Source organism: Rattus norvegicus, chromosome 9, assembly GCF_036323735.1.
Source record: "Rattus norvegicus strain BN/NHsdMcwi chromosome 9, GRCr8, whole genome shotgun sequence".
NCBI lineage: Eukaryota > Metazoa > Chordata > Mammalia > Rodentia > Muridae > Rattus > Rattus norvegicus.
Genome location: NC_086027.1, coordinates 118894716 through 118910649, shown reverse-complemented (window position 1 = coordinate 118910649; position 15934 = coordinate 118894716). Strand labels below are relative to the sequence as shown.

The 15934-nt window shown below is 39.8% G+C and overlaps 1 protein-coding gene across 10 annotated transcripts in view; it reads right to left on the bottom strand.

Moving 5' to 3' along the window:
* The window catches only part of Mettl4 (methyltransferase 4, N6-adenosine), a 79694-nt gene that overhangs the window by 56784 nt on the left and 6976 nt on the right, over positions 1 to 15934 (bottom strand). For 6 of the 10 annotated variants that reach the window (XR_010054608.1, XM_063267335.1, XM_063267334.1 and 3 more), the window contains 5 exons: positions 13488 to 13857; positions 12605 to 12674; positions 6355 to 6529; positions 4498 to 4604; positions 4042 to 4133 (listed from right to left, as the gene is read on the bottom strand). Coding sequence is in view for 8 of the 10 variants with exons in the window: in XM_063267335.1 (XP_063123405.1) it covers positions 4042 to 4133; positions 4498 to 4604; positions 6355 to 6529; positions 12605 to 12674; positions 13488 to 13857 (814 nt within the window). In the remaining 2 variants the exon portion in view is untranslated. Of the gene's footprint in view, positions 1 to 526; positions 604 to 4041; positions 4134 to 4497; positions 4605 to 6354; positions 6530 to 8679; positions 10432 to 12604; positions 12675 to 13483; positions 13858 to 15934 lie in introns of those variants that run through there. The other 4 variants (XM_063267336.1, NM_001191814.1, XR_010054609.1 and 1 more) reach the window with 4 other exon arrangements.

Sequence of the window (15934 nt, the reverse complement as noted above, 5' to 3'; positions counted from 1 at the left end):
AAGCAGGGAAGAGTAGAAGAGGTGGATATTTCAGTTTTTAAAACAGACAGCGAATTAGAGCCAAACATGTCATGGCCACTCTGCTACTCATGTCAGGAACCAGAAGAGCAAGCATCCACAGGTGCGGGAGCAGCTCCACTGAACCTGCTGGTTCTGATTTACTGCTTTTCGTCTGCAGATGAGAAGCGAGGGCTGCATCGCCCACACACTGACTCGTTTTCCAATATTCTCACATCTCCTGAGAACTAATTTACTTTATTTTTTAATAAATGCAATCCATGCACTAAAAAACACAAAAATAATATGGGGACAACCTGCTTTAAAACAGAAGGTAAGCTGTGAGTTTAGTTTTAAGCACATACATTAGTGAAAGAATTAAGCAAAGAGCTGTACACAGACAGACACAAGCATCGGAAAGCATCAAGGACAGCTCCACAGCTATAACCTGCAAGGACGAAGACTTCCTTGCTTTCACACTGTAGCTCTGCCTAAATTCCACCATGCCATTCAACTAAGAAGTCCTTACCTAAAAATTCATAACTACTACATTGAAAATCCATCTTTTGTTGGAGAAAAAAACTACATAGTTGTGGTCCGCACTGCCTGAGAGAAGGAAGACCACCGTCACTTGTTTTAAAAGCCCATCCACTCAGAGGCAAACAACCAAATCACTGTAACCCTGGTCATGTTCTGGATGCTCAACCACATAACAGGAATTGGATATAAAAATAGTTCCAGGAAATAAGTACTTTAGCACGTAGAACACAGTTCTAGGTTGCTATTTTGAGTTGGTCTTAGAAGCCTATCAGATTCTAAGAATGATAGGCAGGCTTCTGCAGGTTCTCTTTTTTTCCTCGGGAAGAAGGATCCAGCCCAGGGCCCTGCACATTCTCCCCTCACTTTACCCCTGACCAATACTTCCAGCCTTGTGGCTTCTTTAGAAATAACAGAAAGACTTTAGAGATAACAACTGCAAAATTTAAAACATATTATGGTAGAAAACATATTATGGCAGGGTAGATCTAGGAGTACTTAGGGAGAGAGTAAACAGGATTAAAATATATGAAACTCAAATAATTAATAAAATTATTATACTATTATTAAAACATTTTTAATTTCAGAATGTTCTTTGTCTGAGAGTATACTATTACTTATCAAAAATCAAAAAGATATTTAAAGCTGTTATTGCCTGCAATTGAACTAACCCATATTTAGGTTTTGATAAGTTTCAATGTTGACATAAAAGATTCTACTTATCTAAGTATGGAATTAAACACTAGACAACTTGAAATAGATTTTCCTAGAGACCTAAAGGACAAAACCCAAAATCTCCCTTTTAATTTCTAGAAGTTAATATGGTCTGAGGTATGGTAATGTAAGCTTTTACTTCAGTTCCTCAGTCTTTTGGCACAAAGATGTTCTCTTCATGAGGGGTCTGAAGGGATGGCTCTGTGGTTAGGAGCACTTGCTTCAACTGTGAGAGCGTGAGGGACTCTGACTCTGGCCTGCATTTAGGACTCTCCCTCATGAAGGGTTGCCATGCCCAACTTTGAAGTAATAGCTCTTGCTTAATCTTATTTATTTAATTTTGTCACGTTTGGTTGTTGTTTCTTTGAGGCCTGCTCTTTTTCAATGAGAAATGGAGAGAGGATCCGGAGGGGATCTGGAGGGGAGGAGAGGGGAGGGGAGGGGAGGGGAGAGGAGGGGAGGGGGAACTTGGAAGAGTAGGGTGGTAGATGACACTGTGATCCAGATGTATTGTATGAGAAAGGAATGTTTTCCATAAAAACGAAACAAACAAAACAAACACATGCTGCTCTTACACAGGAGCAGGATTTCATTTCTGTACCATCTGGGACATATAAGGTATACAGATAAACATGTAAACAAAACACCTATGCATACAAAAATTGTTTTACAATTTTTAAAAATATATTTTATACTTATATTTTATATTTACATTCTAAAATATTTATAATTTAATTAAAAAGATACATCTTAAGGTTTTGAAGCAAAAGAGAACAGTTCATGTTTTGAGTAAAACAAATTAATAAGATTCACAGGAAATAATTCTAAGTACTATGTACAGACTAGGGTTTTGACTTTACTGTTAAATGCACAAAAGGAATCTTTGAGTTACTTCCTAATAGCTTTAACTTGTACCTGTCTAAGCTAAAATACATACACTAAACTTACGTGAACTCAAAAACAAAAAAGTACTACAAATACTTGTCGTATATTAGTACATAACTAAAACTTGAAGATTAATTATATTGAGTCATTCAAATTTTCCCCACAAATACAACTTTGGGTTGATAAGTTTTTTGATTCTAAAATGTGTTTGTGCTGCTCTCTACTGGCAGTACAGCCAAACTGCAATTTATAGACTATCACTTAAGAGTAATCTTTAAACATATTTTTATTCTATTTTAAATGAAATGACAAATAGATTAAAATTTATTTCAGAATAAAAGGCTTAGGGCATTATATTTTCTGTAAATCTTTTATAGCAAACAATAAACCCTAAGTCAAATGGCTCATAAATTAAGCTTTGGTACATAGCAAACGATAAACAAAATTAAAGTATACAAATTAGATTTCCTTATAGTACAACTGATGTTGAATAATGTTTTTTTCTCAAGGAGCAGTAAAGTTCACCTTCATCCAGGTCACAGACTAATGCATTAGTAACATTTATGCAGTCCCAAAGGTGAGGTTTCAGAGGATCCTTCTAGGCCAAAGAATGGTCAAACATATATGGATATTTCTCAAATTAAAGGTACTGTAAGGACTCCTTTGAAAGTTATCCAAGGTAACAGAAACCCTGAGTATACTTCCTTTTTTTTTTGTGGTGTGTCTGCATGTATATCTGTGCTGTACAGTCTGGTACTAGCACAGAACACGCAAATACCATAGTATGCTTGTAAAGGTCAGAGCAGGTGTCCTCCTTCATGACTCTCTGCCTCTGACTGAACTGGACGCACAGGATTTTGGCTAGACTGGCTGGCCAGTGAGCGCTCTATGAAGCGCCTATCTTTGCTCCCAGTGAGGGGCTTACCAGCACACATAGCCATGAACGACTTGAATAACTCTTACCCACAGAGCCACCACCCGAGCTTTTACTTTCTTATGTTTTCTTTTCCTAGCTCATGGACTATATCCTGTAAAAGTAAAAATGACAAGTGGATCACAGTTCTCTGGAGTGGCAGCTTATAGAAGTTCTCTTGCTATTTGGTGGCTTTGTTTGTTTTGTATTTGCCTTCCTTGTCAAATTAATAAAATATTTTCCTGAAGAAATTATCTAAAAAATAAACCTTGACTATCAAATTCACACTCTCAAGGACTTCCATGACTAAACCCCCATCTGAAAGCTTGAGCATTTGTTGACTTTTAAATACATTCTAAGCCATGGAAGCAGCCCTTACCCCCCTGCAAGACTAGATATCGTCACTCACTCTTGGAATGAGGGTGGCGGGGGATGGACTTAGATAACCTGCCAGAGCAGCAAGGCCAAGACTCCCACTCATGGGAGCCGACGCCCAAGGCCAGCACTCACCACTGATCCTTGCTGCTCAGTCCCACCGAGTGAGGAGTGTACCCGGAGCACTGAGCTGGACGGAGCTGCAGCCTTAGCAACTGCCTTCCCCATGTTGCAAAATGGTAGCCTGCCTTCAGAAGAAATAAATTACCACATTCAGGGGATCCTAGACACCTCTGCTATTACCCTGGGCTCCTGGTTTTAGAACAAGCAAGGGATCTTCTGGCTCTGAATCCTAAACCTGAGGGCAAAACAAGGCCAGTCACTGAACTCATCCTCTGAGGCCCTAACAGCTTTCACCTGTCAAGGCCACAACTGGAGGGACACAGACAGTCAAGAAAACCTGAGTAATATAAACTAACCGGTGCTCTATCTCATAAATTCTGCTACGGATTTTCTGTAACATTTCAGAATATTAAAACAAACATCCAATTCATAAGCCTACAAAACATCCTTCTTTGAATATTTTCAAATTCTAACAGTTCTGCTTCACAGAAACATACCGGCGAGAGGCGGCTTGTGTGAGTGCAGAGCACAGGGCACACTGACGATCAACCTCTGATCTGGAACCGGGGGCGTTCTTACAGCTTCATTCCTAATGAAAACAGAACAACCAGCTATTACTGAAGGGATAATTTTTAATTATGTGCTATAGTTGCATTGATTTTTTTTGTCTTTCAAATAGTAATTAATTCTACTAATAAATAATTTAAGGACAGAATCAATGAGAGAAATCAATTTAAAAATTCAAACATTTTTAGAATGTCATTTTTCATATTAACTACTATATCCTTAGTAAAACAAAAGGTAATATAAATTTTTTATTTATTATACAACATACTTTTCAGCTCTGGGCCATTTTCAGATTTCAAAAGTATAAAAATTAAGGAAAATCAATGATCACTGTATTAATTTTAAAAGCCTTTATTTATATAACTTTGAAAAATGGCTTTTCTTACCTTAATGCTAAAGCAGTTTTTTCTTTAACTCTCCCCAGAACAAGACATTCATAAGGCTTTTTGTGTAGAGAATCCAATGGGAACACAAACTCCCCTGAATTTGTGATCTGAAAGAAAGGAATCAAGGAAAGCCATTATTTTTTAGCATCATTATACAGTTTCCAGCAAAAAGAGGAGTTATTAAACCTCCAGGCTAGTATTCTCCAATAAAAAATATTATATGAGCCACAAATGCAAGCCACATATATAATTTTAAATTCTCTAGTAGTAACATTAGAAAGAAGAAAAAAAAAAGCAAGGTAATTTACTTTAATTGCATTTAATCTAGCATGTCTGAAACAGAATTCCCACATGCAATCAGTTTTAAAAGGTACTATGATGTGTGTTGTTAAGTGGGTCCTTCAGGTCCAACACACATCTAACCCTCAGCAACACCTATGTGAAGAGTGAACGCGAGAGCCACCTGTCACAGCAGCTGCCACACTGGACAACACAGCCATAAGGCCTGTCTGAGCGCTCTAGAGCGACTTCAAATACATTGTGTTGTCCTCTCACACATAAACAATCTCTACTTTTCAATGATTACTTGTTCCTGGAAACCAGGCCATCGTTAATTCAGTCATTAATTCACTGAAATGACACTCACTGATTACTGGCCATGTGACCAAGTAGTTAAAAATAAAGCCTTCCACAGTTAAGACGGCAGAATGTCAGAGTCACAGCTTAGTCAGGGAAGGAAGTAGAGTAGGTGATGAGGTAGAAAGAACCTGGTGCAGACGCTGGCTCTTGGTGCTATAAATTCTAGCCTGGAAACTTAGCAGGATCCTATCTCCAAAATAAAGTAGCAGAGACTGAGAGCCTAGAAGGTAGCTAACTATGGTTACATAGGTTCATGGTCATTCTTGGCTACACAGCAAGAACAAGACTGTGTGGATTACAGGAGACCCTGTCTCAGGGGAAAAAAGAGAGAATGACAGAGTCTTGGTCCCTGCGCCTTCCCATATTCTCCTCCGTGCTCTTGTTTCTCTGCCTTCACCCCCAGAAAAGGGGGAAACATGGGAATGCAAAGGGCAATGAGATTTCAGTGTATGGCAGGGAGAATAAAGGCAGGGCAGTCATAACTTCTTCTTTCAGCTACAGTTATCACGTGGGTGGGAGTGCACATGTGTGTGCACACAAACATTTTTTTAATAAATTTGAGCTTTTTATAACTTTATTCTGATCTCTCCCTGATTTCTCAAGGCTGGTGCTGCAGAATATTCGACATTGTAAACAGGATTAAATAAAGTCAACCATAGGTCAAGAGGGAGAGCAAGCAACCAGTTGACAGGAAGTGAACATAGGATTTCTAAGAAAAAACACAAAGATTAAGAGGGCATCAGGAGGATGGATAGAGAGATACACAGGAAATAAAAGGGAGGGACTTTCAGTTTGAAAAAGGTTTTTTGAGATGGTGTGAGAGAGGGGATTTCTTGTGGGATGTCTGCTGAGGAGGAAGGTCAGTTGGGTGTGTCTCTCTGAGCTAGCAGGCTTTCACCACAACATCTGGCTCCCAAATATTCATTGGTAAAATTAAACGATTAAGATTTTGTTTAAAGGGCTGGAGAGATGGCTCAGCCGTTAAAGGCTAGGCTCACAACCCAAAAAAAAAAAAAGAAAAACCAACAGGCCAGCAGTTTTGGACCCCACTACAGAGACACAGGATAAACAACACCTTCAGAGGAGGAAGATGGGTGTCCAGATACAAAGCATGGACAGTTCTCATCAGAGCCTGAGGACAACAGTGCCATGGACACACCAAGAGCAGTCAGCGTCTTCCTGTGAGGAGAGTGACGTTGAGCTGACTTCTGAACTCACTTTTACCCAGTACCACTCTGCAATGACTTCCACAGACCATGAAGGGTACAGTTCCTCCTTCACAAAGCACAGATGCTTCTGCCTGTTGGTCACCCAAGTAACGACAAGACAGTCAGGAGCAGCCAGCTTAGGGACAGGCATTCTCTTTATCTGCTGTGGGGATAAACTATTGTACCTAAAAAATGAACAACAACAACAACAAAAACTGTAAGAAAATTCACCCAGAAGACATATAAGCAGGGGAAAGGACTCCACAAATACAAAGGTCTGGGAGCCATTCACGTGTGGTTAAATATGGAGTCACACTGACACCTGGTGGGCTCACCAGCACTTACACATGTACCAGTTTTTCTTACTAGTGTTAAATTGCTAGGCTGTATGTCTTTGTGTTCTTTAATTTCATATGATTTACATTTCAGTAATTTTTCTACATCTAATATGCCTTTTCTCTCATTCAGAATTAAACAATGTTGTCTGGATTTTGTCACCCTGTGTTTTACAGGAGCCCCCTCAGAATGAGCTTGAAATTGATGTCCCAATAACCAAAACTTGACACAAAGAAGCACTGGCATGGCCAGGGATGCAAGAGCAGGCTGACTTCAGCAAGGAGCCCTGCCCCATGGCAAGCCTCAAGTGCGTACGTCTCAAGTGCGTACGTCTCATGTCTTGCACACACTGCTGACCCCTAGGTCACCTATCACCTCTTGCAACCTCACCTTCCTTTACAGTTTCAAGGCCCCATCCACCACCAGCTCCTGTCTTCCCGTTCAATCAGTTCCACTGGGCTCTCTCATGTCTTCATGCTCTGTCTTATTTTATAGGTCCATTGTCTTACGCCTAACCCTAACCCTAACCCTAACCCTAACCCTAACCCTAACCCTAACCCTAACCCTAACCCTAACAATATAAAATAACCAAACAAACACAACTCTTTCTCCAACAGTCCCGATACAACTGGAGACGACAAGCTCTATTCTAATGTCCCATTATTGCTTCTGGACTCTTTCAAGTTTGGCAAAATCTCTTCTTCTCTTTAAGAGGTACGTTATCCAGCCACATTGGCCCCAAACCTTCCTCACTGAATTCATTTTGTCCTTATTCTCAACGTTCAGTGTGCTGAATCTCTGAGAACCCTCTACCTCAAAATGTAAGGCTTTGACACTATCCTGGGCAACTTTAAAACATAACCCATATAATGTACACACGACTGTTAATCCACCTGCACAAATACATAAGCTAGACCTTGTCATCACGCATGAATGTGATATGTGCATGTGCATATAGATGCACACAGTGGGGACTGAACCCAGGCCCCTGTACATGCAAAGCACACACTCCATCACTGAAGTATACCCTCACACATACTAATACCACAAAGATATTCAACTTCTTCATACAGATAAATGAAGTGAAGAAAAACACATAGCAAAAGAAACTTTTAGTCTATTCTCCAGTTCTCAAAACAATCATGGATTTTTTTACTTATCCATAGTTAAATACTGCAAAATTCTCACCACTTTTCAGGTCCTTTGCCCATGCCTTGACAGATGAAGTTTTCTCAGACTTTAGTTAAAACAAAAGCCACCAAGTCTGTCTCCTACCAGACTATCTCCCTCCTCTTTATAACTTTATTATCTACATCAACACATCTTCTCTACTAGGAAATGTATGACATTGTCTACTGAAGTTTTATCCTTCCAACTCTGTCTTCTCATTTATATATTCTGACATCCAGTAATGTCAATCACTCCCCTGCTTCTGCATCTTTAACCTCTCTGGTAGTTCATTATCAACCTGTAAGCATTCTTGGATTATAAAATTTGAAAAGAAAAGAAGACAAGGAAAATGAAAAAGATGGAGAAAGCAGGAAAATCAGGCTTTTTAAAATTATGTTTGTTTATCTGTTCATTGGTATAGGTGTTTACCTATTGTAGGGTGTGTGTGGACGTCAGAGAACAATTTTTTTTTTTATTAACTTGAGTATTTCTTATATACATTTCGAGTGTTATTCCCTTTCCCGGTTTCCGGGCAAACATCTCCCTCCCCCCTCCCCTTCCTTATGGGTGTTCCCCTCCCAACCCTCCCCCTATTGCCGCCCTCCCCACAACAGTCTAGTTCACTGGGGGTTCAGTCTTAGCAGGACCCAGGGCTTCCCCTTCCACTGGTGCTCTTACTAGGATATTCATTGCTACCTATGAGGTCAGAGTCCAGGGTCAGTCTATGTATAGTCTTTAGGTAGTGGCTTAGTCCCTGGAAGCTCTGGTTGCTTGACATTGTTGTACTTTTGGGGTCTCGAGCCCCTTCAAGCTCTTCCAGTTCTTTCTCTGATTCCTTCAACGGGGGCCTATTCTCAGTTCAGTGGTTTGCTGCTGGCATTCGCCTCTGTATTTGCTGTATTCTGGCTGTGTCTCTCAGGAGCGATCTACATCCGGTTCCTGTAGGCCTGCACTTCTTTGCTTCGTCCATCTTCTCTAATTGGGTGGCTGTATATGTATGGGTCATATGTGGTGCAGGCTCTGAATGGGTGTTCCTTCAGTCTCTGTTTTAATCTTTGCCTCTCCCTTCCCTGCCAAGGGTATTCTTTTTCCTCATTTAAAGAAGGAGTGAAGCATTCACATTTTGATCATCTGTCTTGAGTTTCGTTTGTTCTAGGGATCTAGGGTAATTCAAGCATTTGGGCTAATAGCCACTTATCAATGAGTGCATACCATGTATGTCTTTCTGTGAATGGGTTAGCTCACTCAGGATGATATTTTCCAGTTCCAACCATTTGCCTACAAATTTCATAAAGTCGTTGTTTTTGATAGCTGAGTAATATTCCATTGTGTAGATGTACCACATTTTCTGAATCCACTCCTCTGTTGAAGGGCATCTGAGTTCTTTCCAGCTTCTGGCTATTATAAATAAGGCTGCGATGAACATAGTGGAGCACGTGACTTTTTTATATGTTGGGGCATCTTTTGGGTATATGCCCAAGAGAGGTATAGCTGGATCCTCAGGCAGTTCAATGTCCAATTTTCTGAGGAACCTCCAGACTGATTTCCAGAATGGTTTTACCAGTCTGCAATCCCACCAACAATGGAGGAGTGTTCCTCTTTCTCCGCATCCTCGCCAGCATTTGCTGTCACCTGAGTTTTTGATCTTAGCCATTCTCACTGGTGTGAGGTGAAATCTCAGGGTTGTTTTGATTTGCATTTCCCTTATGACTAAAGATGTTGAACATTTCTTTAGGTGTTTCTCAGCCATTCGGCATTCCTCAGCTGTGAATTCTTTGTTTAGCTCTGAACCACATTTTTTAATAGGGTTATTTGTCTCCCTGCAGTCTAACTTCTTGAGTTCTTTGTATATTTTGGATATAAGGCCTCTATCTGTTGTAGGATTGGTAAAGATCTTTCCCCAATCTGTTGGTTGCTGTTTTGTCCTAACCACAGTGTCCTTTGCCTTACAGAAGCTTTGCAGTTTTATGAGATCCCATTTGTCCATTCTTGATCTTAGAGCATAAGCCATTGGTGTTTTGTTCAGGAAATTTTTTCCAGTGCCCATGTGTTCCAGATGCTTCCCTAGTTTTTCTTCTATTATTTTGAGTGTGTCTGGTTTGATGTGGAGGTCCTTGATCCACTTGGACTTAAGCTTTGTACAGGGTGATAAGCATGGATCGATCTGCATTCTTCTACATGTTGACCTCCAGTTGAACCAGCACCATTTGCTGAAAATGCTATCTTTTTTCCATTGGATGGTTTTGGCTCCTTTGTCAAAAATCAAGTGACCATAGGTGTGTGGGTTCATTTCTGGGTCTTCAATTCTATTCCATTGGTTTATCTGTCTGTCTCTGTACCAATACCATGCAGTTTTTATCACTATTGCTCTGTAATACTGCTTGAGTTCAGGGATAATGATTCCCCCTAAAGTCCTTTTATTGTTGAGGATAGTTTTAGCTATCCTGGGTTTTTGTTATTCCAGATGAATTTGAAAATTGTTCTGTCTAACTCTTTGAAGAATTGGATTGGTATTTTGATGGGGATTGCATTGAATCTGTAGGTCACTTTTGGTAAAATGGCCATTTTTACTATATTAATCCTGCAGAGAACAATTTGAGGGAGTCAGTTTTTCTTCCATCATGTGAATTTTAGGAACTAAAGTCAGGTCATCAGATTTAGTGGTAATTGTGTTTGGCCAGTGAGCCATCTTGCAGGCCCAAATATTGTTTTAACCTGGACTGTCTCCCATGCACTGTTGAATACTAAGTCTGGATTGTGGTGGTGTTCTAAAGACTGGAGAGAGCCTTAGGAGTGGAGACTGGCTGGCTGAAGTAGATCAATAGAAGGGGTGGTAGATCTAGGAAAGCTAAGCCCACTCAAGGGTCCCAACCTAGTACTCTCTACTTCCTGTCTGCTGCTACATGCCCCTAAGGCTGTGAAAAGAGGTGCCAACCTCTCCTAATATGAAGGACTGACATTCCTAAAAGCATGAGCCAAAATCATACCTTTCCTTCTGTACGCTGCTTCTATTGGGGATTTTGTCAATTTCCTCCCATCAGTAAGTAATTAGGCTAGGGATGCATGGACTTAAGTCTTCCTCCACTTTGTTTCATTCCTCAGTCAACTCCAAAGAAACTTGTGCAACTCTACTCATTCAGGGGAAAAAAAAAAAAAAAGTCTCCCAGAGGGCAGGCTCAGGCAGGCATCTGGTGCCTGATGTAGGCAACACTACATTAAAGGGGTCAGGAATGGCTGACAAACCTTCCTTATTAAGCAGATAAACAGGTTGAAAGAACCCAGATTGCAAGCACCCTGGGCTCCTGCCATCCACCATCACACTCCCAGCACAGCAGCTATCCCTTTCTCAGAGGAAGATGTTCAGAGACTATTCTGTCACAGTAGGAAAAGTCGAAACTCTGCACTGACATGGTTTCAATGGCTTGACTCCTTTTTGGAGCTAAGAAAACTTTCATGCTCCCTCTGGTATCTCAAATTTTTAAGGATAGGTTCATCACAGGGCACAGCAACTTTATACCTAGGTAGGTGTCCAAGAGAACTGAAATGTATTGCCACAGCTAGCTGAACTACAAGGTTTGAAGGCACGGTTTTCAGAACTGAGCCCACTTTTAAAACCAACTATTGGTCTCTAAAATCACCTCAGACTGCACAATCTGTCAGAAAGTTTCATAGAACTTACTACCTGTTATTACAGTGCAGTTATGAGTCACAGAGGAACCACTGGACTCTGAGGGCATACATCTCAGCACAGAACATGATTATGGGTGGTTTCTGTGTGCTACAAAAGTTTTCTACAACAACTGGTGCACTCTGAATAAACTCACAGATGATACTAATGTGTCCATAAGAGCTTCAGTAAGTCAGTTATCTACTTGACAACATTATGATGAAGATATATAGCACCTTTGCTTTTTTTAGATGTATGCCAAAATTGTAAGAATAACTTTCTCTTCTTTTGGAGCTAGAGAGATGGCTAAGCAGCTTAGAGCACTGACTGCTCTTCCAGAGGATCTGGGTTTGATTTCCAGCGTCCATATGGTGAGTCACAACTTTCTCTTATTTTAAGTTTTTATATTTCAATCCATATTTCAAGTCTATATATTTCAGAAAAATATATAGACATATATAGAAATACAACTACATACACAATCAGAATAGATACTTGAATTCTTTGCACAATTCTTACAACTTAAAAAGAGAACTATCACGCATTATAAGCATATTCCTAAGAAAGCTAAAGATAACTCTTGAAGAAAAATTTGTCTAAGTTTACAACAAAACAGGAATTATTATGTCTGGAAAACTGAAAGCTGAGGAAAAATGTAACTGGAAGCATTCATTGAAAGTAGGAGGGAAAGTGTCATCAAGTTATAAAGATGTAGCTAAAAGTAAATGTTATCCTAGTACCTAGCCCAGCTCATCCTATGAGGTGACATAAACTAAAAATACAGAGGATGGCTAGATGAATTTACTCCCAACACATTGTTATAAACTACAAGTGTAGCACATATCTGAATTTCAAGCCTTGGTGTTACTGAGTCAGCCTTGCATGGCTCAGGCCTTAGTGACAGCTGCAGACACTGTTATATTAGTTACGGATAACTAATATGTAGAGACACATATATCCCCTCCAAGTCAAGTACCTAGAATTAAGGAAATTAATTTTTGATAGGAGCATGTTAGTGTACTAAACCAGAATGTACAGGGGACTGCAGTTCTAGAACACAATATGACAGATAACTGATCCCACATACCTGTTACTTCTTTTAACCGATTTGTTCTCCCATGGTGGATCAATCACAATCACATCGAATGTCTTACTACCTGAAATCAAAAGCACAATTTCAGAAACGCCCTCTGTATATGACGAGTCTAAGGGCTAAACACAGGGACTGAGAACATCCCACAGAGCCCACACTCTCATAAGCAAAGCCGTCATCTGAATACACAGACTTCTTCAAAAACAAAAATTATACATGCTCCCCAAAATTAAAGCACTTGCAACTTGCACACGTGTGCACACGCACATGCACACACACACAAATAAAAATATTGTTAAGACAAAAATGTTTAAAGAGTGACCAGCAAAATGATCTGCAGATAAAGGCTACCAAATGTGCTTATCTTGGATGGGTCTCCAGAACCCACATCAGGGTGGAAGGGGAGAAGAGACTCCACAAAAGTGTCCTCTGACCTCTACACACACAATAGATGTTCACAATGATAACAAGAAATTAATACATTTCAAAAGTACGGTACTTTTTTTTTTAACCTGGGGCCTTGGGCATGCTCAGCTGAGCCACAGACCCAGCCCAAGATAGGACTTTCATTACAAACGCAAACACAATGGAATACCACAAAAGAGTTATGGGATTTATTCAAAGACACTGTAACTCTGAACCTCTGAGTTCTGAACCTGTAATCTTAGCACCTAAAAAGCTAAGGCAAAATTGACATACCAAGGCCTGGGATGAACAGCAAGTTCAAAGCCTGACTGAGCTACTTAACAAGACTCTCTTAAAGATAAACAACAGAGCAAAAGTCAGCGTTAAAACTGAACTTACATTCAAAGTTCATACTCTTAACTTCTGAGACAAGAGAAAAATTACCTTGTTCTAAAACACATAAACTACTTACAGTTAAGAAGTGGCTGCATACAAGAAATGTCAGACAAAAGAAAGCTGCTTTTTGGTGGCAGCAGATATCTCTGTCCCATTAAAGTGATCATTTTGGAAAAGCTAGAGTTGTTTTCAATGATCCGTGAAGATAAGTCCAGCTCTGTAACAAACACATCATCTCCCATCAACTGTAGCGTTTGAAGCTCCATGTCATTCAAGGAAGGCAAATGCTTTGCCATCTCGCATAACTCTGACAAATTGCAGGCATCAAGCGGTAAAGTGATGCGTCCACTACTGCCATCATGTTTTTCAACAAGTGGGAAAAGGAAACCACTTCTGAGACCTTCTTGGATTAACTGAGAAGATCCATCCAAAATCAGCTCTCTGATCTGTTAAAAAAACAACAAAAAAAAAAAACTTTTTGAAGTACATTCAAATGTTATTGGCTTTAAAATCCTTTTCCAGGCCTAGAGAGATAACTCAGCAGTTCAGAGCACTGGCTGTTATTAAAGAGAATCTGGGTTCAATTCCCAGCTCTCACATAGTCTCATAACTACCTGTCCATACAGTTTCATGAGATCTGTCACCCTGTCTGGCCTCCAAAGGCATTAGGCACACACATAGTACACAGACATGCATGCAGACAAAATATCCATATACAAATATAAATTTTAATTTGATTTAATTTTTCAAATAATTACATTTCTAATTTGAATAATTAATATATTTGAATCCATTTTTTATTAAGTATAGAGTAATTTTTACTATAATGAGATTATAAGACTACTAATAGTATACTTTTGAAGTCTACAGAATGAAGCACACCACATAAGCTCACTAGTAAATAGTGTGACATTCAGTATATGAAATGCTGAAACCTGGAGCCAAAAATGCATTCTCCTTGCTTGGGTTGTTTCTGTCAGGTATCTGGATGCAGTGATGAAAAAAGTAACCACCACACACACTCTGCACAGCAAAGCCTCACCACACCCTTAGAGGACAGGACATGGGGTACGAAGAGCACCTGTGAACTGAAGCCGACCACAGAGCTCTGTGTGCTGGCCCTTCTACACCTTCTGCCATCTCTGTGAAATCATGGTCGACCACCTTGTTCACTTCCTAAAATCTCAGCCTTCACGGGGTGCTAGGAACCACAGCTCACATTTTTCAGCATGGGAGAAATACTGACCAAACATGCTGTTCTAAACCCATCTTTTAAAACCTATCAGTGGGACATCCAGAGGAGAAAGAATTCTAGGATAGAGTCAGGCAGGAGATCTGCCTGGGAAGAGGTGAGGAGACAGACGCACGGTACCTGAGCACAGGGAACCAGCCACATGACATAATGTAGGGTAGAATAAGTGGGTTATCCTAAGTTATGATTCTAACCTGAGAAGAACCTAGCGCTATATGGCAAAGGTATATGTAAATATATTTTGAGTCTGAGTCTGATTTCTGGGCACATAGGACTGGAGGTAGAACCAAGACCTAACTTCTACATGAATGTCCCCTCCTTTTACTTCCTGTGTGTCTCTCTATCCATCCGCCTGACTTCTTACTCTCTATGGTATTTTCCTATGTTCACTCCCTATCAGCTGTTTGCTTGCTCCACCTTTTGACCTATGGTTGACTTTATTTAATTCTCAAAACAATAAAAAGAAAGCTCTTGGATTAAGTGTGTGCTAGGGCTGAGCTATACCACAACCAGAAACAGGTTTTCCAATAAATAACACGATCTCAGAGTTCACTGTGTGATCAAATATCTAACAACACTACCCAGTAAGGGTAGAACTAACACAAAAACACAATTAACACACAGAACTGCACAGTACTGAAGTACTCAACACTGCCCATAGAAGCACTTCATCCAACAGTTACTGAACATACATCCCATATAACATATATAACACACCCCACAGAGTACAGTCTCCAAGGTAATTCATGTGTGGGCAATGAAACAACGCTCAGTAAAGGTGAAAGAACTAGAATTTGTTTTTATACCCCAAAGGACTTAAGTTGGAAATCAAGAGCAAAATGATACTAAGATTGACCCCAAATGCAAATGAAATAATAGTTCTCTTCTAAATAATTCATGCTGGTCAAAGATAAATTCACAGGAGAGATTAGAAAACGCTTTTCTCACAAGGAAGTAAAAATATAAAATGGCAAGATACACAGACTCACAATAAGATCGCATTCTTACCCACTAGGATGGCAATTTCAAAACAAAATAGAATGCTTTGGTGAAAACACTGGAACCTTTATGTACTGTTAGTGGTAGCTATAAAAAAATATGATGGTTGTTTCTGGGAGGAAAAAGAATTCAATACATAACTATTCCATGACTTCTATATTAGCAATCTGAACATACCTACCAAATGTACCAAATGTTCAAACCAAGAGAAGAAAACTGAGGGAAAGGGGAACAAATAATGCATGCTTTCTCTTATGCAGAGTGTAGATTTG